This window comes from Macrobrachium rosenbergii, chromosome 44 (genome assembly GCF_040412425.1).
Source record: "Macrobrachium rosenbergii isolate ZJJX-2024 chromosome 44, ASM4041242v1, whole genome shotgun sequence".
Classification (NCBI taxonomy): domain Eukaryota; kingdom Metazoa; phylum Arthropoda; class Malacostraca; order Decapoda; family Palaemonidae; genus Macrobrachium; species Macrobrachium rosenbergii.
This window is the reverse complement of record NC_089784.1, coordinates 15462692-15488427: the sequence shown is the minus strand read 5'-3', so window position 1 is coordinate 15488427 and position 25736 is coordinate 15462692. Positions and strand designations below refer to the sequence as shown.

General features: G+C 37.5%; 1 protein-coding gene and 1 long non-coding RNA gene across 7 annotated transcripts in view; one reads left to right on the top strand and one right to left on the bottom strand.

Moving 5' to 3' along the window:
- The window catches only part of LOC136829367 (uncharacterized), a 521509-nt gene extending 507986 nt beyond the window's left edge, over nucleotides 1–13523 (top strand). For 3 of the 5 annotated variants that reach the window (XR_010850367.1, XR_010850366.1, XR_010850365.1), the window contains 3 exons: nucleotides 1701–1923; nucleotides 12074–12178; nucleotides 12344–13523. This is a non-coding gene — a long non-coding RNA (uncharacterized lncRNA). Of the gene's footprint in view, nucleotides 1–1700; nucleotides 1924–8221; nucleotides 8287–12073; nucleotides 12203–12343 lie in introns of all 5 variants that reach the window. The other 2 variants (XR_010850364.1, XR_010850363.1) reach the window with 2 other exon arrangements.
- The window catches only part of LOC136829364 (protein SHQ1 homolog), a 31896-nt gene continuing 14733 nt past the window's right edge, over nucleotides 8574–25736 (bottom strand). For both annotated transcript variants that reach the window (XM_067087812.1, XM_067087813.1), the window contains exons 7-9: nucleotides 21153–21276; nucleotides 17387–17547; nucleotides 8574–9211 (exon numbers count right to left, since the gene is read on the bottom strand). In XM_067087812.1, the coding sequence (XP_066943913.1) occupies nucleotides 8795–9211; nucleotides 17387–17547; nucleotides 21153–21276 (702 nt within the window). In that variant the 3' untranslated portion in view covers nucleotides 8574–8794. The remainder of the gene's footprint in view (nucleotides 9212–17386; nucleotides 17548–21152; nucleotides 21277–25736) is intronic.

Here is a 25736-nt window from a genome sequence, read left to right as displayed (position 1 = left end):
TTAGGGCCTTCTTCAGGTGAGGGGAAAAATTATGTAAATTCAAGGGTTCTCTTAACTAATTAGGCTATATTTACATAACAAACACAGATCAGAAGAATGACGAATTACTGGGCATGTAATAACAAGGGCCTGCTAAAATAATGAATCTTACACAGAATAAATATTCCACGCTGACGATGGCCTATCTGCAAATATATGCAAGACGGTTACTTGCAGTAATAATAGGACACTCAAAGGGAAACTGAGGAACTCAGTTCAAAGATTAACAGGACTCTCTTTAAGGTGGTAGTGATACCTCTACGAGATCCATAGATGCACATTTCAGAGCTAACAATAGCACGTTTTATTGACAATGTAGTAACAATGGTATCATGCTGCAGATGAGTTAATGTCTTAGGATTTTTATTACAATATAACTGTTTTATTGGATCAGCAGTGGATCCCCGCAATTCATAACCCTCCTTTGTAAACATTGGTGTTATATTCAGTGCAAATTTTTACGACGGTAGGCCTATCTGCCATAGAGGTGTTGCAATTTTAAGTTTTTCCCAAAATGGAGCAAAACCCTTCCCTAAATAACACATTTATTTTATAATCCGTTTTACAAAAGGTTAGAGAATACCTCTTATAAAATAAATGTGTTTTTTAGGGAAGGGTTTTGCTCCATTTTGGGAAAAACTTAAAATTGGAACACCTCTATAGCAGATACCGTCGTAAAAATTTGCACTGAATATAACACCAGTGTTACAAAGGAGGGTTATGAATTGCGGGGATCCACTGCTGATCCAAAAAACAGATATATTATGATAAAAATCCTAAGACATTAACTCATTTGCAGCACGATACCATTGTTACTACATTATCAATAAAACGTGCTATTGTTAGCTCTGAAATGTGCATCTTTGAATCTCGTAGAGGTATCACTACTACCTTAAGAGAGCCCTATTAATCTTTGAACCGTTCAAAGTGTAGGCTATTTCTCATGAACAATACCAAAGAGTATGTCTTAGATACTTGATAAGGTTTTTGTAATCCTGTCAGAGAATTTTGAAGGATCTGGTAAGCCAAAAAATAATACACTCGCCTGTGTTCTGTTACAGAATATTAAGATAACATTAATATAAAATACCGTTATCGGTAACTTCTCTAACTCGGTGACTGGTTTCGGTAAACTATTTTTGGCTACTGATTTTCAATCGATAATCTTTTTGTTAGATTAATCTTCGCGGTCTGTTACGTAACTGACTTGTTCAGTTGCTTCATCATTTGCACTTTTAAAATTGGGCGTGAAACGTCTACGTGATAGTCTGAGCATTTTTTTACCAACAACTATTGATAATTATCAAACCTGGATAAATAGACAACCTGCTTTTTTCCACTTGTAAGAGCAAAGCAGTTTATATCATATGTTATAAATCGGATTATATGTGTACTTGAACACATTTTGTGAGAAATTTACATTGCTTGTCTTGTAGTCATCTGTTACTATTTCCTTTTTTCATTGTCTTAATTTGGTTCCCTCCAGTTATGCTCTCTGGACTTCTTAAAAGTTGAATCAATTTTGAATGTGAGGTCACAAAACAGAGGAACACTCCTTTGACATAACAGAGGAACACTCCTTTGCTGATACACTTCTTCGCTCACTTCCATATTGTCTGTAACTTAATTGGAAATTTTCTTCAACATGGTCGTTCATCTAGAATTCAAACAAGAGAGGCAAATACGATTCACTGAATGCAAGAAGATCGTCTGTTCAACACTAATTTTATCAACAAAACACCAGATGATACAAGAGCACAACAGTTGTCACACGGCACCTCATTAATCCAACGAGAATTCAATAGTGGCCTAACACGGACATCAGAACGTACGGAAACCGTGGAAATGATTCAAGTCCTGCGAGCATACAACGTAGCATGGAAGGTTAGTTGAGATAGTCATCTACATTTGAGCGTAGATTTCGAGCAGTTGACTAAATTAAGTTATTGGCAGTTTAAGACCGTCTGATGTTTAAATAAACAATCCTCAAGTGTTGTTACAAAATAATTTTTGAGATAGGTTAATAGGCAATTGTGGAAATTTGTTACAAAATAAATTTTGAGATAGCTTAATAGGCAGTTGTGGAAATCACTTTTATTGATCTGTGAGCGACAAATTGTAGCAAAATTTGTTTTTAGTTGGAAATACTTAATTTACGTTCTTTACCTACTAATATATCATAGTTTTCTTTCATGGAAACATCGATCTCAAAGAAAATGTACAGTCACGCAATTTTCATATTTTTGCTGCACTCGACAGAGTTGTACCACGCCAACTAATTTACATATAATGTGTTGTATTTCTTGGGTTAATGTTACTGTTAACAACCGAGATATACAAATCCACGTGTTGTATATGCATATAGACAAATGAATGGCTATCTTCCTTATCACCATTCAGGTACTGAACGAGACACGTTCCCATAAATGGAATATTTTACAAATATTTTTTTTTGAAATGGTGAAAATAGACAACATTGTTTTATTTCCTCGGGATATCTTTATAGGGTGTCTGTTGAGAATATCGCCCTACGATAACTCAATATTGGCCCTCGCCCGTTGTTTTGGGCGAGGATACACGATCAAAGGACAATGACTTCGAACCAGCACAAACAGATGGCGACTACACAAAACACGAGTACATTTTCTAAATTTTATCACAAAAATAAACAATGACAAAAAACGTACCCAGAAAAATCTGGTCACTGTAACGGAGTCCACCCTCATGCCACTCAGAATATATATTAATTTCAATTACCCCTGTTTTACCTGAGATTTTGGAGAAGTTGTTCTCCAAGTGTGTAGGTTGATGAAGATGATAATCTGCTACAAGCATTACAGTTTGGGTTACATAAAGGCCTTGGTACTTGTGATGCATTCTTTTCAGTATTTACTGTCTTGCAGAGTGCTCTTGATGAGAGTGCAGAGGCATGCATGGTTAGTTTAGGTTTCAGTGCAACCCTTGACCATGTGATCATAAAGCATTTATCTGCAAGCTAAGATTATTGGGTACTATTGGTATACAGTATATCTTTTATTAACATTTTAAATGAATTTTTAATAGGCAGAACCCAAAGGGTCTGTGTTGATGGGCTGTTAAATAGCTTTAGTAATGTCATTTCAGGTGTTCCTCAAGGTAGTTTTCTTGGACCTTCACTATTTATTATCTGCATATACTAGTGATGAGTGGGGCAGGCTTTGGGGAGCGAAGCCTAACATTTCTAAGACCCTAAGTATGATAGTCGATCCAGAACAATTTTGCTTTGCATCCTGGCTTACATTGAAATGGTACCATTTTAAATGCCAATGCCTAAGATTTTTAGGTATAACTTTTGATAAGAAATGGACTTTTGAGAAGTGTATGTGTAATACTCCTTCCTCTCTTTCTCAAGAAGTTGGTATCTTGCAAAAATGTTTTAAAATGGTTTGTTATGAAGCTATTATATCTAAGTGTTTTAACTCTCTTCCTTGTTTGGAGTCCTGTTCTCCAGTGTGGTCTTCGGATGCTGACTCTCATCACAAACTCTTGGATAGAGTTATCAGTCAAGTTTACTTCGCCAACTCTGAATATTGACTTGTGGCACAGATGTAAAGTCAGTTCGTTATGTTTGTTGCATAAAATGTACTTCTACAACAAACATCGGTTGCACTCTTCTTTACCTGACCCAGCTGTTTTTGCTTGCTACACTATGCAGGCTGCTGCTGCAAAGTGTGTCATTTTATAGTATCAGGTTTAATACTACTCAGTTTGCCAAGAGCTTTATTGTGGCTACAACTGAAATGTGGAATAGTTTGGCCTAGTGCTCTGTTAATGTCTCCTGAATTTAGGTGTGTGAGTCCTTGATATTTATTTTTAGTTATTTATCCCCTTTTCCTATAATTTATCTCTTTCTGCAGGCTGATTTCCCTTTGGAGCTCTTTTAACTGTTGATTTAATCAATAAGGATTTTCAGCTGAAGATATAAAGCAAAAAAAAAAGAAACTAGTACATAAAGTAAATAATTATCCCAGCATTATTGATTTGTTTCAACATGACAAAAATATCATCCTGATCTTGAGTTACATGTTGACTCCTAAAAGCAGTGTTAAACCTGTAAAGAGCAAAACTTTTGTAAAAAACAAAGCTATTTTGTGAAGTTCCAATAAGCTCCAATTTAAATCAAAGTCCCCTGTAAAACCATCCTCTTCAGCTTTAGAAAATTTCAATAGCTCAGCCAAAGCTAAAACTTGTTTCAAAAGGCAATAACCCTGTAAGTAATAGTAGTGTACATATACTAAATTTTGCAAATTTTGAAGTGGATTTGGTCACAGTAAACCTAGTTGCATGCAATAACCTGAATTTTTCTTGTACTAGTTGTAAGAATAATGCTATCTCAGCTTTGTGTCTTAACACCAGTGGTAGAGGGTGTTCCTGTGTTATGCATCAAATTTCATAGTGTAAATACTTTTCACACTGTTAGTACTTAATGGTACTTATTAGACAAAGGGAGTCAGAGAGGTTAGTCTATGCCAATTGCATTCTACATGTTATGATGTAACCACTTACCTAGGAGCATCCAAGCATCATTTGGGGGAGGATCTGATGTATGCATCTATTCCTAGGAGCAAGAAATGACCAACTGCTATGCTTGCCGACCCTAATTTTGACATTCGGTTGCATGTTTCATAGTTGTATGTAGCTGTCAACATAATCGTTCAATAGGCTACTCCCAAACCAAGCCAACTTTGGGTACAAATTGTGAAGGTATACCCATTGAAGCTTTAGTATGAGTAGACATAATCCATTTTATTCCTGACCTTTGCATAATAAGTGCATGTTAGGCTGCTTTGAAAATGCCTTAGGGCCTTGTTCCTTTTGGAAATGTGACCAGTTTTCTTTACCCAAACCAAGTGATACCTATCAGCTCACATGATGAAGTACCAAAATGCCCTAAACCAGAATATCAGGAGCTCCTTCATCAGGAAGTAATTCCCTCAACTCAGGTTAACCTTGTGCTCTTGCCTAAGAAATCGTATTATTCTCCATTGCGGTCGTTGTTCCCTGATAGTTCTGTCAAACAAGGTCTCAAAAATACACTCAGCTTAAAAACTCTTGTAGTTTTCAAGAAGAGTTGGATCAATCATCTCAAAAGTACACTACCAAAATTGAAGAGTTCAAAAAAGGCATCCAAGAGAGACTGATATAAGCTTTGACAATAGGTATTATATTATATCAGTCTCCTTGGAAGGATGACCTAATAGAGAAGATTCCATCCAGTCATAAAATAGCTCTCTCTGGTTTGAACCAAGTGGTTAATAATTTGGAACAGAAGGGATTGACTGCTTATCAAAAAGTCTGCCTTAAAAAGCTAGAGGATGGAATCATTGAGAAAATAATGTTGAACCTATGGATTTTGAGAAGTGTTTGCACAAGATGGGCATATGTGGAAGAATGATCAGGTTTATATATTCCTTTTTAACAGACAGATTTTTTAAGGTAAGAGTGGGAAACTCCCTCTCACAACCTTTTATGCAGGAGGAAGGAGTTCCCCAAGGAAGCATTTTAAGTATAACTCTCCTCAGTGGCAATAAATAGTTTGGTTGAAAAAATCTCGCCCCGTTAAATGCTCACTTTTTGTCGACGACCTTTTAATATACTGCACAGGATATGATTCCTTGTCTGTAAGTAAACATTTGCAAAGGTCTATTAATGCTATTTCTATGTGGGCTGATGAGAATGATTTTAAATTCTCCTCTTCCAAAACCGTTGCAGTAAGATTTACCAGGTGCCAGTGTGTGGAAGAGGTTTCCACACTTAGTCTAAAAGGGTCTATCCTTCCTTATGAAAATGAAGTAAAATTTCTGGGGATGACTATACACCATAAGTTAACATGGGCCAGCCACATAAATGCCCTAAAAATTAATGTTAAACAATCTTTGAATATTTTAAAGGTTGTTTCTGGATTAAGTTGGGGGCTGATAATAAATCCCTTCTGAGGCTATGTGACTCTGTGTCGATCTAAGCTAGACTATGGCTGTCAAATTTATTCCTCAGCTTGTAAAACTAAGTTAAAGGAACTGGATGTTATACAACATGGGGTTGAGAATATGCTCAGGGGCTTTTAGAACTTCGCCTGTTGAAAGCATATACGTCACTACAGATCACTTTCCCCTTGATCTAAGAAGGCAAGAGCTAGGGTTGTAATACATGGCTAGAATGAAAAGAGCTCCCAAAAATCCCTCCTTTCAAATACTAAAGGAAACAGACTCTCGAAGTTTTTCGTGTACAAGAGCTTCTAAACCATTCCAAATTTGACTGAATGAGGATGTTAGAAATAATTATCTTAAATTCCAGAAAGTCCTGGAAGTAGAATATCCTGTAAATCCTCCATGGCTTGTCAGATAGTGCTGTTGGTTACGCTGTTATCCTTGGTGATACGGCATACACAGCTAATTTACCTGACTCTGCATCAATATTTACTGCCGAAATAACAGCCGTAGTCTCTGCCCTAGATTTAGTTTTTCAAAGTAGTGACACTAATTTTGTCCTATACTCAGATTCTAAAAGCACTTTAGAAGCTATTAAAAAATTTAATAGCTTTCATCCATTAATTCAAAAAGTTCGGGAGTGGCTTTTTCATATCTATTGTCGGCGTAAATCAGTCTCTTTCTGTTGGGTCCCTTCTCGTGGATATTCACAGAAACAAGATGGCGGACAGAGAAGCAGAAGCTGCTAGTATTTTATCAGAAACCTCTCTAAGAAAAGTGCCTCATACAGACCTAAAAGGTCCTATTAGATCCCATGTTTTAAGTAAATGGCAAGAAAGGTGGACTTCTCTTCTTGCCAATAATAAAAAATATAGAAATATTAGAGATAATATACTGCCGTAGTCTTCGTCATTCCAGCTTGACAGACAAACAGAGGGTATTTTAACCAGATTAAGGATTGGGCACACTCATATAACCCATCAGTTTATTTAGAAGGAAGCAGCCCTCTAGTGTGTGCTTACTATGATGAGACACTAACAGTGGAGCATTCTGGTGGTCTGCCCCAGATATTTTAACCAAAGATAGAGAGATTTCCAGGGTAAATCCCTCTCTGATAATTTTGGGAGATGCAGATATTTCTATCTAAAAAAAGTTTATAAAATTTTTTAACTTAATTTTTTCCTAATATATTTATTACATCACAGAATTTTGACATTAAATTTTTTATTACTGTATATATCACATCATTCATTAAACTTTTATATCTTTATTTATTGGTCACATCAGTTCATTTTATTTATTAATCATTCCCTTTATTAATCATTCCCTTCATTAATTCATAAAGTCATTACCTTAACATAATTTATTTTCTCTTCATTAAGGCGCTGAATGGCCTTCTTGGTCCCGGTGCCTGGGCTTTTGTCCTAAATATCATACTCCATCCATCCAAATGCTTTTTCAAGATCCTGTAGTTGCCTCATGGATTCTTTAATACCCTGTTAAGCACCTGAAGTTACTTAACCATCTTCACACAAAAAGGAAGGCACATCCTATTTTCAATTATAAGGAATTTTTGATTCCCTTACTTGGGCCCCATTAAACACAAGTGGCCTTGAGAAAACTTTCACTTCTACCAGAGTCAAGTGACAAGGGACCCCTAGGAACAGAGTCTGTGTTCTTCATCATGACTAAGACAAAAAACTAATGCAGTGCCCTCAGTGATGTCACTTTTGGCAAACAATACTAAAAGCAAGAAAATATGTAAGCAGTGACCATGGTAATAGAAGAAGGGGTAACAGAAGAAAGTCCTAGGACTTAGTCATGAACTGACATGAAACAAAATCCCAACCCAAAAATTATTCTGTTGTAAAATACACTTCACAGTCAAAACAAGTACACCAACATACTCTCACACTAATTTATTACCAACATTTCAAAGTTTTGATTCTGATGACACAACTAAGAGAAAAAAAAAATTTTATTTTTGTATGTAAACCAAACCCTTTTATGAGTATCCTTCAGCTGTTACCGAGACTCTCCTATATGAAAGGTGATGGTTTGAATACCTGTAGGGACAAACTTCCATTAAGAGTAAAAAATCAGTAAAATTCCCATCTCACATTTGCTTGTGATGAAACAAAGTTTTTGAACATGATTTGATAGTGTATGAATGAGTCACAAATTTTAGTCATTATTGTATGCTTTTTTCTTTTTAGTATCTAGGAGAGAGTGAAAGAAACCCATTCTCAACAGCAGAGTCAAGAGTCATAGAATCTTCCAGGTAATATGGACAGGTGAGATAGGGGTCTCCTCAGCTATTACTCAATTATTACTTAATTGAATATTAGCAGACACTGTCCTCATTTAATTCACCCTACCAAAAAAATCATTAGTCACTGAAAAGTAGGTTTTTTATTTTACATGAACTAATCATTTTCATAGCTAGTTACTCTAAGGAAGAGCTTTGCTTAAGAACCTCTTCGGGACTGTTTTCTGCCCACAATACTGTAGATTTACCTGATAAGGCATGTGCAGAGCCTTTAAGGATTAAAAACCAAACACAAGAGATGGAATGATGATATACCCCAAGACTTTAATTTTTCCTCCAACAAATTCGTAATACCCCGAGATTTTAATTTTTCCTCCAATAAATTCAAAATACTATAGATAGAAGTAAAAATAATTTTCATAGAGACTCTTGACATAGAAACTTACAAAAACAAAACAAAGAATTTACATAAAATTTAATATACTTATAAGTAAAGAAATGCTGACCAATTCTTAGATGTTCATGTATCTCCACTTTCTGATAACGTGTCATCATCTGAATCCAGATCTGATGAATCAGATGATGAATCATCTTTTTCTGAGTCATCATCATCACTTGAGTCATCACTTGAGTCAGATGAATCTGTCTCTTCATCACTGTCATCATCACTGTCACTTTCACTACTGGAAGAAGAATCACTGTCACTTATGTGTGACAATGACTCACTATTTTGAGTGATATTTCCATCAACAGCATCTTGATTGTCTTCACCTAAAATAGCTGCCCCATTTTCTATTATGGTCATCTCTGCTAAACTAGCTGCCACAGTGTTGATGTTATCTTGAGGACTCAAACTGTTTTCCTCTTCTAGGACCATGTGCGCAGCAGCTTCAAGCTCATGAAGCTCAAGACCCACATCATCTTTCTCTAATTTTACCTGAAAAATAAGTTTTTACATTAATAACAAAAGACCTAAATGTATAGTACATGCTATGTAAAATCTAATGTGATTAAAGCTTAAAAAATTAGAGAATAATTATAAACGCCATTCACTATATTTATATTACATGAGAAAAATACACTATGCCACAAGCATGCTAAGGATTTGCAATTAAAAAGTATACTTGAATGGCCAAAAGCATGTTCGATTTACATTGACAGTAATCCTTAACCAGGTGGTAAAATAATGTGTGGCACTCTGCAGTATACCAAAGTCTTTGTTTTGATGGTGGTAAACTTTCTGCCACTATAAAAATATTAGATTAATAATCCAGAAATGTTACAAAAGGTACTGCTGCTATTGCTTCCAACTACTCAAATGCTGTCTTTTGTTTTCCAAGCACTTTACTCTTCACTTTTTCTGATTCACATAGAAATGGTCACTGTTATTACTTCAGATATGATGTTACTATTGTTGACAACTGTAAGTGCATTAGCTAAGCTTTTCCATAAGCATTGACTGTTTGCCAACTTGCTAACTGACAACTTCCTGAATAACATATTTTTAAATGCAGTCATACCCCGACCTTACGCGAGGTTAGGTTCCAGAACCCCTTGCACAAGGCGAATTTTCGCGTAAGTTTGGCAGTCGCTAAAAATGCTAATAAATGCTTATTTCCAAAGTTTAAACACTAAATATGACCCTAATCATGCTCCCAAATTATTAAGCTAACTTTTAAATGAAACTGAAGTTACTGTAATTTCATTTAAAAGTTAGCTTAATACATTACCCTTAAAAGAAATTAATACATTACCCTTAAAAGAAATAAATGGTTGACATAAAAAATAGAGAGTTGGAAGAGAATTCCTGTCTCTCTCCCCTTTAGACCGATGTATTTTTAGAAGTCTTCTCAACCTCTTTTTAATAACTTCTTTATTCTATGTCTCCTTCTCTTTGTTCTGAAATGCTTTTTCATGAACAAAAGTGTTTTTTATTTTGACTAATACAACTCTTAGTTATTATGTCTCTATGTTTTAGAATGTATTTGCCACACTAGTGCATTTACACTTCATAGACGATACAGGTTAAATTAGATCAATTTATACTATCTACTGTATAGGTAAAGACGTACAGAGAAATAATAAGTTGTAAAAATGTGTGAGCGCTAACTATGAACGAGAGAGAGTGAGAGAGATAAGGGTTGCCCTTAAGAGAATGAAATTATCAATTATTACGGAGACAGAGAGAATAACGAGAGAGAGAGAGAGAGAGACATTGTTCTTACTTGAAATATCAAGTTAAATTATTTATGGATTGTTACAGAGACAGGGAGAATAACTGGAGAGAGAGAGAGAAGTTATTTTTATGTTAAATATGGAAATTCAGTATTAAAGTAACTTTTAATTTAAAAGTTACTGTAATTTCATTTAAAAGTTAGCTTAATACATTACAGTACCCTTAAAAAAAGAAATAAATGGCTGACGTAAGAAAATAGGAATAGATTAGTATTCAATTTCTCTCTCCCCCCCATTCCACCGATCTATTTTTATAAGTCTTCTCAACCTCGTTTTTAAAAACTTCTTTGTTCTGAAATGCTCTATGTCTCAGAACGGCGCAATTACAGTTTGTAGACGGTACAGATAAAATTAGATCAATTTAAAATTATCTATTGTACAGGTAAAGATATACAGAGCAACAGTAATATGTAGGTTGCGCTAACTACGAACAAAGAGAGAGAGAGAGAATTACGTAAGAAACCTTTGACTGCTAATCAGCAACACTCCCCCTTCTTGTCATGTTCAAGTGACACGTCTGACAGCTTTGCCTTCAAGCTGCTGCTCAAAAGATGAGGGAAAGATATTTGTTTGTTTAAAATACATACCACATGTGAACTTTGTAATTACAGTTATATTGTTATTAGTATTATTTGAAAATTACTAATTATTAGGTAAAAAATTTATTACACAAATAAGTATATACATGTACCATAAAAATTCTCTCATCTCAGTAAAAGAGAGAGGGAGAAAGAAATTATTACTTTTATTAATTAATCTTATTAAATTTGTACATTAAAGCTTGAAAACTGTTACATAAAAAATTAAACAATGTAACAAACACTTTTGCAGAGTTTCTCAGTATTCGCAAATGTTTGTGTGTCTGTGTAAAACTCGTGTATGACAGTTACGTTCCAATGAAAAGTTCGGGTGTCTGTGAATTCGCACAACTCGAATCGCGCAAGTTTGGGGTATTACTGTATTACTGTTTTTATCACAAGTAGGCATTTTATAGCAAGAAACAACAATACTTTATGTTAACTTCAGTGCTTTTTTATTTTTTTGCCTTATTGCCATATATATATGGAATTTTTTGCACACTTTTAAACCGTGATTTCTAAAGGCTAACACATGAGAATGATTGAACAGGTTAAAGGTATGGAGAAATAACAAGCAGGGGTAACAATTATACTTATACAAAGTAATCATATGATAATTATACAAAGTAATCAAATGAAAGTATGCAATGCTAATTTTTCATGTATCCAATTATAAACTTGATAAAATGAAGTACAAGCCAGGCATATACCTGTAAGTGGCAGACTTGTGTAAGTCATCCCTGACCTTGAAATTTGTTTTCTTCAAAATCTGAAGTCAAGTTATCCTAAAGCTCTCCATTTTAAAATATTTGGTTTTACAAAGTGGTTTATTTTTAAACAATGGTACATATTGTTGTTCCCTGTATTATGCTACAATACTTAGTTCAGAGCTGTTATGACTTCAAGTACATTCATTCTGGCTTCTCTTCAATAAATGACATGGATTGCTTTACTAACCATTCAAAATAGCTTTGTTTCTACTCCAGGAGCACTGAACATTTCTCAGAATCGATGGCGGCTGCCACCATCATGGACCATGAGCAGTTTTCCACCTCTTTGGGTTGTCAGGGGTGGCAAGGCCATTTATGAAGGTATTTTTGGGATACATAGTAAAGGTGAATCATACAGTGTAAAACTGACTGTTTGAATGGACTGAATGATTGTTCACGTTTGAAATAATTCGACAACAGGAAACAGGCACTACTTCTATTACCTATCTTTGATTTAAATTAACAACCATTTTCCTGTCTTTCCAGATTGTGAGGCGCTGGTTTGATCAAAGTATAGGCATTGCAGTCCTTCTAAAACATTAGCAGACATGTCTGCATAAGATGTCTGTTCAGTCCATGTAATAACAAGGGTGAGTTACACGATATTCAAAATGGTGGCTGTGCAGAAGCTCACCGCCACAAGCAAAGAGAGAAAAAGAACAAAGAGGAAGTGTGCATGACACTGTAGCATCCAAAAGGCTTCTGAAGTCTCAATGTTGCAAGTTTATATTTAAAAGATATTGTTTTCTTACTGTCTTTTGGCTTACACTCATTTCAACAAAAAAGAGAAAGAGATGGAAGGAGGTTAGATGTGTACAACTTTTGAAAAGAACAGTAATATTACATTCAAGCAGCGGCTCGAGATCATTTCTGAGGAGAGACAAGGCAGTTGGGCTAATGTAGATACGACACTCTACATGTAACATGTATTTGTCATTGTGTATTGATAAGTGGCAACTGTATTCTTGCCTCACATGTGTATTGATTAGTAGCAACTGAACACATTCAAATCCAATGCCTAGCAGTACGCCGCTTCCCCTCTTCGAGTTCGGCTGCTAACAACGAAGATACAGAAGACTTACAGCTAACTGGAAGAAAACCAACAGAGGACCCTACACCAACAGTTACCTGCTTCTCTCTCTCTTTCCACAACAGACTTTCTTTGTTGGTATGTACAGTACAGTGTATCCTATGTGCAGTGTAAGGCAGTGCTAACAAGCCAACCAGTGCCAGTACTTCATGCACTGCACTCAAAATACTGATTACTGTACCTTTCTCTTAAATTCTATTTTAAGCCTTTGTGGGGGTAAACAGAACATTTATTCACAATGGATTCTCCACGTTCTCATGACGAATGTAACACCACCCCACTCGCCCAGCATTCACAAGACCCTGTCTACCGTCCACAGTTCTCACCCACTATCCATCCCTAAACGACGATACCCTAATCAGCTGATTTCCTTTCGCTCATACAATACCTGGAGAAATCACAGATCGAGGATCATGCCAGGATCAGACAAGAGGAGGAAAGCAGGAGACATTTTTAAGACTCAAGAACATTGGAGAGGAAGGAGACGTCTATCCCGGTAGATCTTCAGTTTGTGAGTAAACCCAGATGAAGATAATCATCCTCATGGGAATCAGGGATGAAGAACTGACTGAGAAACTCATAGCCCTCGACACCAGTACCTCTCTACAAGATATTAACAGAGGATCATACACCAACAGTTACCTGCTTTTCTCTCTCCACAACAGAATTTATTTGCTGGTATGTACAGTACAGTGTATCCTATGTGCAGTGTAAGGCAGTGCTAACAAGCCCACCAGTGCCAGTATTTCACGCACTGCACTTAAAATACTGATTACTGTACCTTTCTCTAATTTATTTTAAGCCAGACGAAGATAATCATCCTCATGGAGTCAGGGATGAAGAACTGACTGAGAAACTCATAGCCCTCGACACCAACACCTCTCTGCAAGATATTAACAAAGGACCATGCACCAACAGTTACCCACTTCTCTCTCTCTCTCCACAACAGACTTTATTTGCTGGTATTTGCCCTCTCAGCTGTGTGCCCCCTCAAACTACAGGAAGCAGGAGAAACATGGAAAGGGTGCCACACCATCACAAAGTGTTTCATAGCAGCCATGCAACTGCAAGCCCAGATCCACAGAGGAGTGTCCAGCAGCAGACAGCACCTGCATCAACTGTGTCCACAAAGGGCATTGGGCCAAGGCACAGACAGGTCCAGTTCCATCACTGCAACTGACAGGGACATTACTCGTACAAGTGCTGGTGGAAGAAGACAAGGGATACCAAACAGGGTGTCACTTCCAGTGCCAAGCCTACACCACCCTCTCCGGGCAAGAACCCCAGCTGTCATCAGATTGGAAGATCCTCTTCTATCAAGACACTGCAGCCAATCTCCGTTTCCCCTGGGAGCACACTACAACCCCCACCAGTTACCCCGATGTTCACCACAGATAGCACCACATGACACCTGCCTGAGAATCCTTCACGGCCACGCTCACCTTTACCCAAGAGATCCTGTTCAGAGAGGATCCAAGTCCACGAAGGTGTCCGAACACCACTGCTGTAATATAGCCACTGCAAAGAGTTGGCCATTATTCCACCAGAGTCTCCCAGACCTATTCTGGATTAACATTACCCATGTCACTAGGTGTTCAGGGCTGCCACTTCATGCCACCAGAGCTGCCACTTCATGCCACCACATTCCCTGCCGAAGCCAGACTCGTAGAAAAAAAAAAAAAAAAAAAGTTCAATGGTGTTCTGATCTCCAAGAAAGAACTGAAGAAAGCCCAACCTAAGCCAGTGGAAGGACCCCCAATGCGAATCCATCTTGCAGAAGATGCTGTACATTTTGCCAGCAATGCACCTCACCAGATCCATATGCCTTCCGGGAACAAGTCAAGGCAGAACTCGAGTTCATGGTAGTTCAGGGTATCATTAAGCCCACCAGTGACAAACCCTCAGATTGGTGTCACCAGCCCATCATAGTACCTAAGGACAAAGTCGTTTGAATCACCGCTGACCTCAAGAACCTCAACAGCCAAATAAAACGCCCAGCCCACCTATCACCCTCACCGTTGCCTAGCATCCATAGTGTTGATCCAAAGGCCAAGTTCTTCACCACTGCAGATCCCTTGCACAGGTATTGGCAAATGCAACTTGCAGAGGAGGATCAAAAGTTAACCACATTCATCACACCCTATGGCCAATTTCAGCATGGAAGAGGTCCAATGGGATTTGTGGCCACAGGAGACACCTACTACTGCCTTCAAGGAGAGAAGGCTTTGCAAGGTGTTGAGAATTGCGTCAAGGTAGTCGACCACATCCCACTGTTCAACAAGGACTTCCCCAGCCACCTACGCAGACTGCACTATAACATACTGACACTAACTCTTCACTGCACAAACACTGTATCACTCCAGAAGACACTGTAATGCACTGGTGACACTGTCATTGATATCCTGGGTCACTGTCAGATACAATATACGAAATGAGAAGTAAACAAAGCTTGATGGTGGTCGCCTTGGATTTCAAAACGTTGGGTCTCGGCTGTTTTGTCAATGGAGATACTCACTGCACCATGTATCTGCGGCATGTAACCCTGCCACATACAGTACATCCATGCTGGCAGGGGAACAAAGGGTGATGAATTAAAATCGTAGATTCTTTATACTCCCATATATTCAAGACAGGCACTAACGTGAAAGTGGAGGGAAGTCTCAAGCTTGTCACTTCAGCAGCCATTTAACTGGAACTACTTATGCACTGCACTAGGCAGGAAAGAATAATAGTGATGTTGCCATGATGCATAATCAGACTAGTGGTCTTACAATAAGTATACAGTAATGGTTAAAGCACTGATGCACAATAAATGATGAAGTAAACATAAGCATTGATGCAGGATAAATGAAAAAGTAAACATAATTCTCCTGTTAGATACTACTGCATGTATATTTACTTTATTAATGATATTTGATATCTATACAATAACCTGGGCTATGTCCCAGTGAAAACTGTACCTGACAGGCCTCCAACATTTTAAGCTGATGACAGACCATCGCCCACTGGTGCCAATTCTCAACCACTGAACTCTGGATGCCGTCGAGAATCCCCATTTGCAATGTCTCAAGAAGAAAATCTCACTATCTGTTCACAGCTGTGTGGCATGCTGGCAAGCAGCTAGGCATACCCTGTCGCATGTCCCCATCAGCCAGTTCACACCACATGATGAAACCAACTGCGTTGAGGCTGGCTCATACAGCAGCCCAAGAGGACGATGCCTCACACCGACAGGATTATTCACGATCTTCATGCTCCAGCGAGGGAGAACCTGTTGTACAACCATCTTCAAGAGTGCGTGCTCTCAGGATTTCCTACCAATCATTACAACTTCCATAATTTGTTGCTCCCATTCTTGAATCTATTGGACAGCCTCTCAGTCGACCTGAACTTGTACTTTATGGAGCAAGGATTGTAGTTCCTGCCGCTCTTAGCCACTGCACTCTAACACGACTCCATGACAGTCACAGAGGAATAGAAGCCACAAAGTGACAGGCATGACAGACTGTTTACTGGCTAGGAATCGACTCTGACATCGCATGTAATGTCCAAGCTTGAGAGTCTTGCCAGGTTTTACAACCCAGCCTCCGGCAGGAACCTCTTCAAAACGATGACCACCCTACTAGGCCCTTCAAGTCTGTGTCTGCGGACTACTTCCATGTCGCAGGGAAGTCATTCATCGTCATGACCGACAGACTTTCTGGCTGGCCTGTGGGTGCCCCATGCTACGGTGACACTACTGCCTCTGCAACGATAAGGATCTTCTGCAGATATTTAAGGGATGTCGGTGTCCCACTTCGCCTCAGTACCAATGGTGGACTTCAATTCACAGGCTATGAATCCACGGATTTTGTGTGTTTTAAGATGCACTTGCTGCAGGGTTGTCTTCATCATAAAAACTATATTAGCAATGCTTAAGCTGCCTTGAGGTGATGAAAGTTCTTTCTTAATGTCAACCACATAGTACAAGAAAGACACCACATCCCAAATTTTACATAGTACAAGAAAGACACCACATCCCAAATTTAACGTAGTGATTTGCACTACAAAGTGTAAGCTCAGCCAAGTTATATATTTTTCCCTGTCAACTGGAAAGCTACAGGAAAATATCTCCATCATGTCACTGTCTCTTCTTTTTATAATTTCTGAACTATTATACAAATGATAATGCCTGTACTGTTGGCATTTATATGTAAAAGAAAAGCTAACACACCAAAAAACAGTAAATAAAATTACAGTACCATACTAATTGGGATATTTTCTTGCCCTTATAAGAATATATTTTATTTTCATGCAAAAAAAATTTCAGAAACAATCTTTGAAAATACTATGTATGGTACCAAGTAAAAATACAATTTTCCTTTCTTGATACAAATTGATACATTTAAAAATGAAATGCACATTTTAACCATCACAGCTGATGTGATAAAGCTACTAACCTTTCTGAGAGAATCTGCAAGACTCATCAATTTGTTATCTTTAACTTTTTGAATCCAAACACAATAATCTGTTATGTAGAGCTGATTCAACAGGTAACGTGGTTCAGAGCTGTTGAATATCCTCTGGATTTCCAGCAAACACTTCAAAACTTGTTTATGTCCTGTAGGAAGAAATTCAATTAGGTTTACCACAAAACCATGAGAGTAATTTTACACTGCCTATAAGCACATTTGTATGAGATTCAACACTTAAAATCATGATGGAAAAAAGAACCGAGGAACCGAGACCTGTAACCCCAAGTTCCTCAAGCCCTCCATAGGTAAACTCTCTCTCTTCTTTCGCAACATCAATTATTTTTCAGTGCAAATAGAAATATTAAATATGTTTTATATAAGAGAAAGGACTTGTAATAAAAAATGGCTGTGAAGGACCTCCTTCTCCAGAGAGATAAAGTGCCCTGTCAAGCATTGACAAAGCCTGGTGATAGAATTTCAGGACCAAGGATGAAAATCTCGTGCTCCTGTCACCTGTTAAACTATGGATACTCTGACAAATTTCCATAACCATCATAGCCAAGTGTGTGGTTCACATCAATGGTAACAAGTCCAACTTCAACCTGATGTTGCCTCAAAGCCAGTGCACTGGGACCTGGGAATATGCATGCTGGAGATTCACTAGGTTATTGAAGTGCACATCTTTGAGATCCATGATGCTAGGTAGTCCCCTTCTTAATGGAATGACAAACCATGGTTACTGTCTTGCAACCTGAGAGGGTTATGCTGAAAGAACTTTTTCATCATATTAAGGTTACTAATTGGCTACCATCCTCCTGTCATTTTTAGACCTAAAAAGTTTAAATCACTTCCCTCTACACCTCATGTTCCTGTCCAAAGCCTGGAAGCTCTGAGTCCTATACATGTAACAGCATCTAGGCTGTATTCGTAACTGCTATCAATTAGTCCATAATTTCTGGAGCCAAACCCTACTCGCAGTAAACAACTGACAAAGAAATAACATCCCCACTTCCTTTTGGCCCCTCTAAGCAGGGGACTTCAACATACGCTGTCCAACTTCCCTAGCCAAAATGATGTCTGTTGCGCCCTCACTAGAATCGCTCTCTCGGTAGTAAAGTGCAAGATAGTCCAGAGGGTATGATGGGCATGGTCATCGATTCCTCCTTGCCAGTGTAAGGAACCGTCTGAAAGGCACCAAGGCATTCACAATACTGAAGTTAGTTACCTTAGTCCCAGTCAAAGTCAGTTTGTCAGAGGGTTTATGTACCAAATTCTCTGGGAGCAGAAATGGTTTTAATAGGTCCAGTATCCTTAGGTCCCTGATAACAGATTGAGATATTTAGAGATATTCCTCACCACAAAGTCCAGTTTCTTTATAACTACCACATATTTCCGCATATAAAACGACTTTTAAATCATAAAATTCACCCCTAAAAATTGGGGGTCATCTTATACTACCATTCTTCAAATCAAACCTTGAATTCTAAGCAATGTTTATTGGTAGGCTAGCCTTGGCCTTAGCGCGATAACCACCAGCATACATGAAAAGATTCATATTATGAAATAAAGTGATAATGGTAATAAAACCCTTTTTACCTTATACAGTATATTATTGGCATATCTTCATAATAAATATCCTATTCAAGGAATAATTCCATATCAATGAAACCAACTTTTATCTATGCAAGGCCAGCCAGCTGACAAAATGTAAATATCGAGGTATGGTTGCGCTCACAGCAACCTTTACCTTTTGGTAACGTAGTGTAATTACGATAGTAATAACATTTAGGATAACGTAATATTCATTTTTCATTAAAAATTCAGGCTGTTTGTAACTGTTTAGAACAATTCAGTCATACGAACAATAATGATCATATTTTATCGTATTGTTGTTAGGGGTCCTTTTTTTGAGAGCCCAGATTATTATGGACTAATTTCATTTACTCCATCTCTTTATCCCATCTTCTAGTTAAATAAGTTAAAAAAGTAAAAGCGAATGATATAAGTATCGTTAGTTACGTTATACTCGTTGAGTAAACGAGTACACCCATAAACAACCGAACGAGATACAACTGTTTTGCTATGAACACCGTCTAGGCTGTGGCTATGAACAACCGAATTGGATAACAACAGCTGTTTTGCTTGCATTCCAACCATCGTACGACAGTAAACAATTACTGTAGTTATGCTACAAATGACATTACGTAGAATAGGACTGACATATATTTTACATTATACCCTTATTCACTATGGAGAAAAGATCACAAGGAAATATACTGCTAAATTTAAGCTGCAAGTTGTAGCTCAAGCTGAGAAAACAAACGATGTTCAAGCGCTAATGACTATAAATTATCGTGCATCGGCAACATGGATGAAACTCCCAAACTTAGATATACATCACACTCGACAGTAAACAATATTGGAGAGAAAAGTATTTTAATCAAAACTACTGGGCATGAAACACTTTACTGGTATTTTAACATGTATAGCAAATGGGACAAAACCTTGAGATACATTTTTTCCAACAAACGATGGGTTTTTTGGAACCTACCCCATCATAAGTAGGATAATACCTGTATAAGCATTTTTAGAGTTTTTTGCGTCTGAACTATCAAAATAGGCAGTTCTAAGTGTTTTTCAAAGGGTTTTAAGTATTCGCTGATTTTAGCTATTTGTGGGGGTGTCATACGCAGCCCTGTGAATATGGGAGTTTACTGTATTTCATAAGATATCTGTTGTTGCAAACGCTAGCCTATACACAAATGGTTTTGTAATTTAGCAGTCATCTTATACTACTGATATGATAAATTCATGAAAATTTTGTCAATTTTTTACCTCATCTTATCTAATGGTCATCTTATACACGAAAATATACAGTATATAGGCCAAAATGTAGACACCATCTTCATATGAAGAATGGAGGCTCAGCCATGCAAACCCACCATTCCTTTACCCTATGCAATGTTCCCAGCAACTTGGCTCCCGCAGAGAGCAGAGACTGGTAGATCCCAAACCCTGTTCTTATGTCCGCCAAGACCAGAAATTCCCTACAGAACCACCTCATAGTGTTAATCACTGTAAAGGAGAATGTGGTTGCGGATGGAGCAAACACAGAAGATTACTGCTTCTTAAGTACTAAAAGATGCAAAGAAACACTGTTCTCAGAAAAATAAATGCACACAATTTCATTTAGTTTGTTAACAGGAAGGCTGGCAATCCATTTGACACAGTAACAACCACCATCTACCTATTAAGCAATAAAAATCACTCTTATCCCTTAAGAAAGGTGAGAAGGAATCAATGAACTTAAAGTGATTTTGATAATAAAGGGATAATGAGTTAGGAATAACTAAAAACTGGCAACCTGCAGTGAAGAAAAGTCTAGGGAATTCTGTGCAGCTGGATACCTAAAACTCAAGGAACTGTATGCTCCATGCTACCAATGATCTTCAGACTTTAGACGTAAGTTACAGCATCTAGGGGCATTCAAAGGTCATGATGATGGGTTTGTGATGTCAGAAACATTAAACTTATGAGTATGTGATATGCTTAAAATGCCATAAATGGGATTGTGTCATGATGCTGGATGAGCACACTTCAATCAGTAGGGCATGACTTACTATTTTTTCCTTAAAAATGGAGCCCTTGAAAAAGAGGGCACAAACAAATTGGCATCAATAAACTATATCTGATATGCATTCTGACTATGTCAGAAGTATATCACAAACCTAACTAAAAAAACCTCACTCACCTAATGATAGTAATTGTGCAGTATCTTTTAAAACTTCCATTGCCAGATGCCAGTTTCTTATCAGTGGGTAAATCAGTGATCGGCTCACACAACTGACAGCAACATGTTTTAACTGGGTAAAGCTCTGTATGAAGAAATAAAATTAAGACTTAACAATAAAAATTACATTACTACTTTAGGAGGGAAAAATGTTTCATCATTAATGAAATTCATCAAAACAGGAAATTTTTAAAAATAATTGTTAAATAAAACCTTTACTTTAAAAGCCAAATCATGCATCACACAATTCTCAAACATATCACCCATCAGATGCAGACACAACAGCTCAAGTAGGTAAGCACATGGGTACAGGTCCCAAGCAGCCTATGGTACAGCAGTTAACTGAATCATTCTATGCAGAGTCTGGTCAGCTGAGACAGAGAAATAGGACTGGGGTTTGTAGTGAAAATATTAATTTTGTTTCAAAAAAGATTTTTTCACCACAAACCTGTTACTTTTATACTCACAAGGAAAGTGCATTGAGCTGTTCATGCTCTAATAGAAAAAAAAAGAGGGCCTGAAGTGATGAGGGAGCTCCTGGGCAATTACATAAATAAGCATCCTAGAGCTCCAAGAAAAACAGGTTACAATGACTGGGAATGGAGCCCTGTTTAAAAATGGAGGAAATAAAGAGGGAACTTATAATATTTGCATTAATTACCTGTGGAAGTTCCATAAGCCATTATGAATGCATAACAGGCAGCTTACCTGCAGTTTCTTGAGAAAAAGGAGAGGACACACAGACAAACCTTGCTGCTGAAGAAAAGTAATCTCAAAAAGGAGGTGTTGGTTTAAGTCAAATCTAACCTCATAACTTTATATCTGACAGAGCAAAATGCTCACCTGAGCCAAAAATATTATTTTTAATTTACCACAGCTACATTACACTCTTAAGAGGAAAGAAAAATTTAACTGCCTAAGGCAAGAACAGATCTTAAAGGATCCACTGCAACAAGAACCCAACAAATGCTTTTGTTAAGAACATAAAAGAAAATGAAACAGAGATGAATTAGCAGTGATTGCACTACTCTTGAACACCCAAAGATGCCAAAACTCCTCTCTAAGAAGGGAAATCTCAAGAGCAAATATGATGGTTCTATAGGTAATTCATACAGAAGACCAGTATTGGAAGGAAAGGGAAATGAAAAGAAGCTCCAGATTTTGTAAGTGTAAAGGCATAATCAACCTTCAAGAAACCAAACACAAGCAATGAAGGTTTCTAAAAGAATCCTGAAAGAGATTGGGAGATGCTTCATCTAGATGAAGGCAAGATGATTAATTATTGCAGTACACCAATATGATATTGACAAATAATTCTTGTAAATGTCCAACAAGGAAGTCAGACCTCAAATTGCAAACAACCAAAAAGAGCTTCTCAGCCAAGGAAAGCAGGCATCTATCCTAAGTGCCAAGGATCCAACAAGCATCCCCACTACACCCCCTAAATTCTAAGATTTTGGCCCACAAAAACCAAAGAATATGATAATGAATAAATCTGCTTTGTGGTCTTCCTGTTAAGTGACAGTAATGAAGATGATCTGTTCAAAGATGACCAGTCGCTAATAACAACTCCTTTGAGAAACAACCTTAGACCCATGAAGGTCAGAGGAAGATACAGAGCTACAATGAAGCATGCAGGGCCCAGGAAGGACAGCCACCAGAGGAGCAGTCCCTTCATTACTGTGGATCTGACTAACCCATGGTAAAAACCTGACCATAATTAATACAAATAGTCAAATACGTGTTCTGCTCAATAATGGATCCACAACACACAAAAACCTGGTAGAAGCAAAACTGGTGACTGAAAAATAGCAAGAGAAGACAGGAGGCTCAGCTAAGTTACTATATCTGAGAGAGTGGCTACGTCCAGTAGAGCTCCTGAAGTTAGGAGAGTGGGTGAAGCCATGACAGCTGCTATAAACCATGAGAGTAGCTGGGGCCACAAAAGCCAAATAGAGCAGTGTCAATCATCACACATGGCAAGGCACTGAAGTCAGCAGCAAAAGAGCAATTACACTGGGATACTTCACATGAAAGCTAGCCAATACTGAAGGAATATGTAAAAACACTCTGCCTGCCAATTAGAAGACTGCCAAATGGAGATACAGCAGTATCCAACCAGAACTGGAATGAGCAGGGGAGGTGCAATATGATGAGCAAAACATGAATCAACATCTGCACTGTCACAGTGAGGAGAGCAACAATAAGCAGAGAGCCATCATCTATCACTACTGTCCTTCAGCAGAAGAACAAATAAAGGAAAAGCTGAAACCATAAGCAGAGAGCCATCATCTATCACTACTGTCCTTCAGTTGAAGAACAAATAAAGGAATAGCTGAAACCATAAGCAGAGAGCCATCATCTATCACTACTGTCCTTCAGCTGAAGAACAAATATGAAGCATACGCACAAAAGCAGGGAGCAACTGGGTCCACATGTTCAACCAAAAAGACTAACCCTACATCATGATTGCTGGCAAACCACGACTAAAGGAACAAAAGACATCACTGAAGACTAGCACTTTCTCATTTTCAGAACTTGACACATTCTGCTAGCAAAGTCCCAGAGACTCAGAGAACAATCTTGGCAAAGAATAACATGCCTGGTAAGTGCTATAATCATGTATTATAAAAAATAAAAATAAAAAACAAGTGGCTCTGCATGTTGAAACACCTACTTGAGGCAAAATAAAAAGAAAAATGCTTATACTGAACAAAAAACTACAGAGTGAACCCAACAGTTAGCAATTTACAATAAAATATAAAGCAACAAAACACACTTGGAAATTGTTTTTATGTTTTATACATGAAAAAATAATTTGGTGAGTTAAGCATACCCCCAGCACTAAGAAGTGTTGCAAAAACTGAAATACACATAACCGAAAGGCAAAATAAAAAGGACAGTACCGTCCAAACAAGATAAACAGTATAAACATTATTCACTCAAATATCTAGCATACAAAAATAAGAATAAAAATATTTACTAGAATAAAGAAGAATACCTCCAATAATGATTAAATCACATATCCAGAAAAATGTATACACTTCATAGAAAACACAACCAAAGTAACAAGCTCTTACTCTCAAATAACAACACTCGAGAAAATTTATATGATGACAAGGACATCAAAATTCAGACAGATATTTTCTCTTAATGTTTAACTGGCAGCAGCCAAACACACAATGATTCTGTTAACTATTCAAGACTGCTGGAAACCTGCAGGCTTGTGCTGACCTACCTCAGCTACCTAAGCTTTTTCATTTTCTGTTGGATGATGGGTCTGGAAATCACACACAATGCGCAATTAGGCTACGTAAAAATAATGGTTTTATGGTGAAATAATTAAAATGAAAATATTAATTCAACTTTATGCTCAATATACTATACACACAGGTGTTGCATGCTGAATTTAAATATGAAACTAGTTTTTCATACAAGCCTATGAATCATATCGTGCCCAATCTTTTGGTTTCAAATGTCTGACGACAATTTTTTTTTTTTTTTTTTGCAATCCAAAGAGAAGCATGTTCAATCAGGCTTCCACCATCGGGCTTCACCAGTAGGATCAAACCTCCCTCTTCACCATGCATGTAGGCTTAATATTAAAGCAGGAAACAAGGGGCTGGAATGAGGGAACTTGGCAAATAATTGATGGGTTTGTTTGAAAAATTAGTTTTACATTTTAAAGTTTAGTTTATTTCATCACAACTACAACAATCATATCATAATTGATTGCAATGTGGACAGAAGATCTAAAAGTTTATAACTCAAGGTTATTTTTGTTGAAAGGATCCCTATCAGCACTCTGTGACTGTAGGACTCAAAGAAAGACCTACTAGTAAAATGTCAAAAGTGTAAGCACAACTAGCCAGTCATGTAAATTCACTTCTTGAGCATGCATAAGCAATGAATTAAAGATGAACTAGGGAAGAAAGAGGAAAAGAATCCACTGAAATTCCTGCAACAGGTAAAACTTGGCTAAAAATTACTAATGGCCCCTACGAGAACAAATCCATCCATTTATGCAGAACATCCCTCGTAAAAATTTGCTAATGTAGACTGACTATGCCAAGTGCAAAGCTAGGGAGATTCTGTTAGAGCTCTGTACAGAGTTACATCCCCTTAAGCAATGAAGACAGTGGTTAGCTCCTCTTGGTGTAGCCAGAAGGTATATGTGCAAACTATAACTCTTCTGCCTAGAAGGCAAGAGACTGCCTGGGGACAGGCAAGACTACAAATGTAAGCATGATAAGAATTAAGGGGTTGTGAGGAAAACAACAACAGCATAAAAAAAACATGAAAAGTCAAGTCTACTTTCAAAAAAATTGCAAAATATATAACAGAATATAAAACTTAGGTCAATGGCCAAGTGCTGGAACCTATTAGGTGTAACAAGGAAAACCTCATAGTTGCACTATGAAACAACTGTTAGGAGAGGGTGGAAAGTTGGAAGAAAGAGAATATGAACAAAGGTACAGTAAAAGGAATAAAAGGGGCTGCAGCTAAGAGTCAAAGAGACACTGCAAAGAACCTCAAGTAATGCCT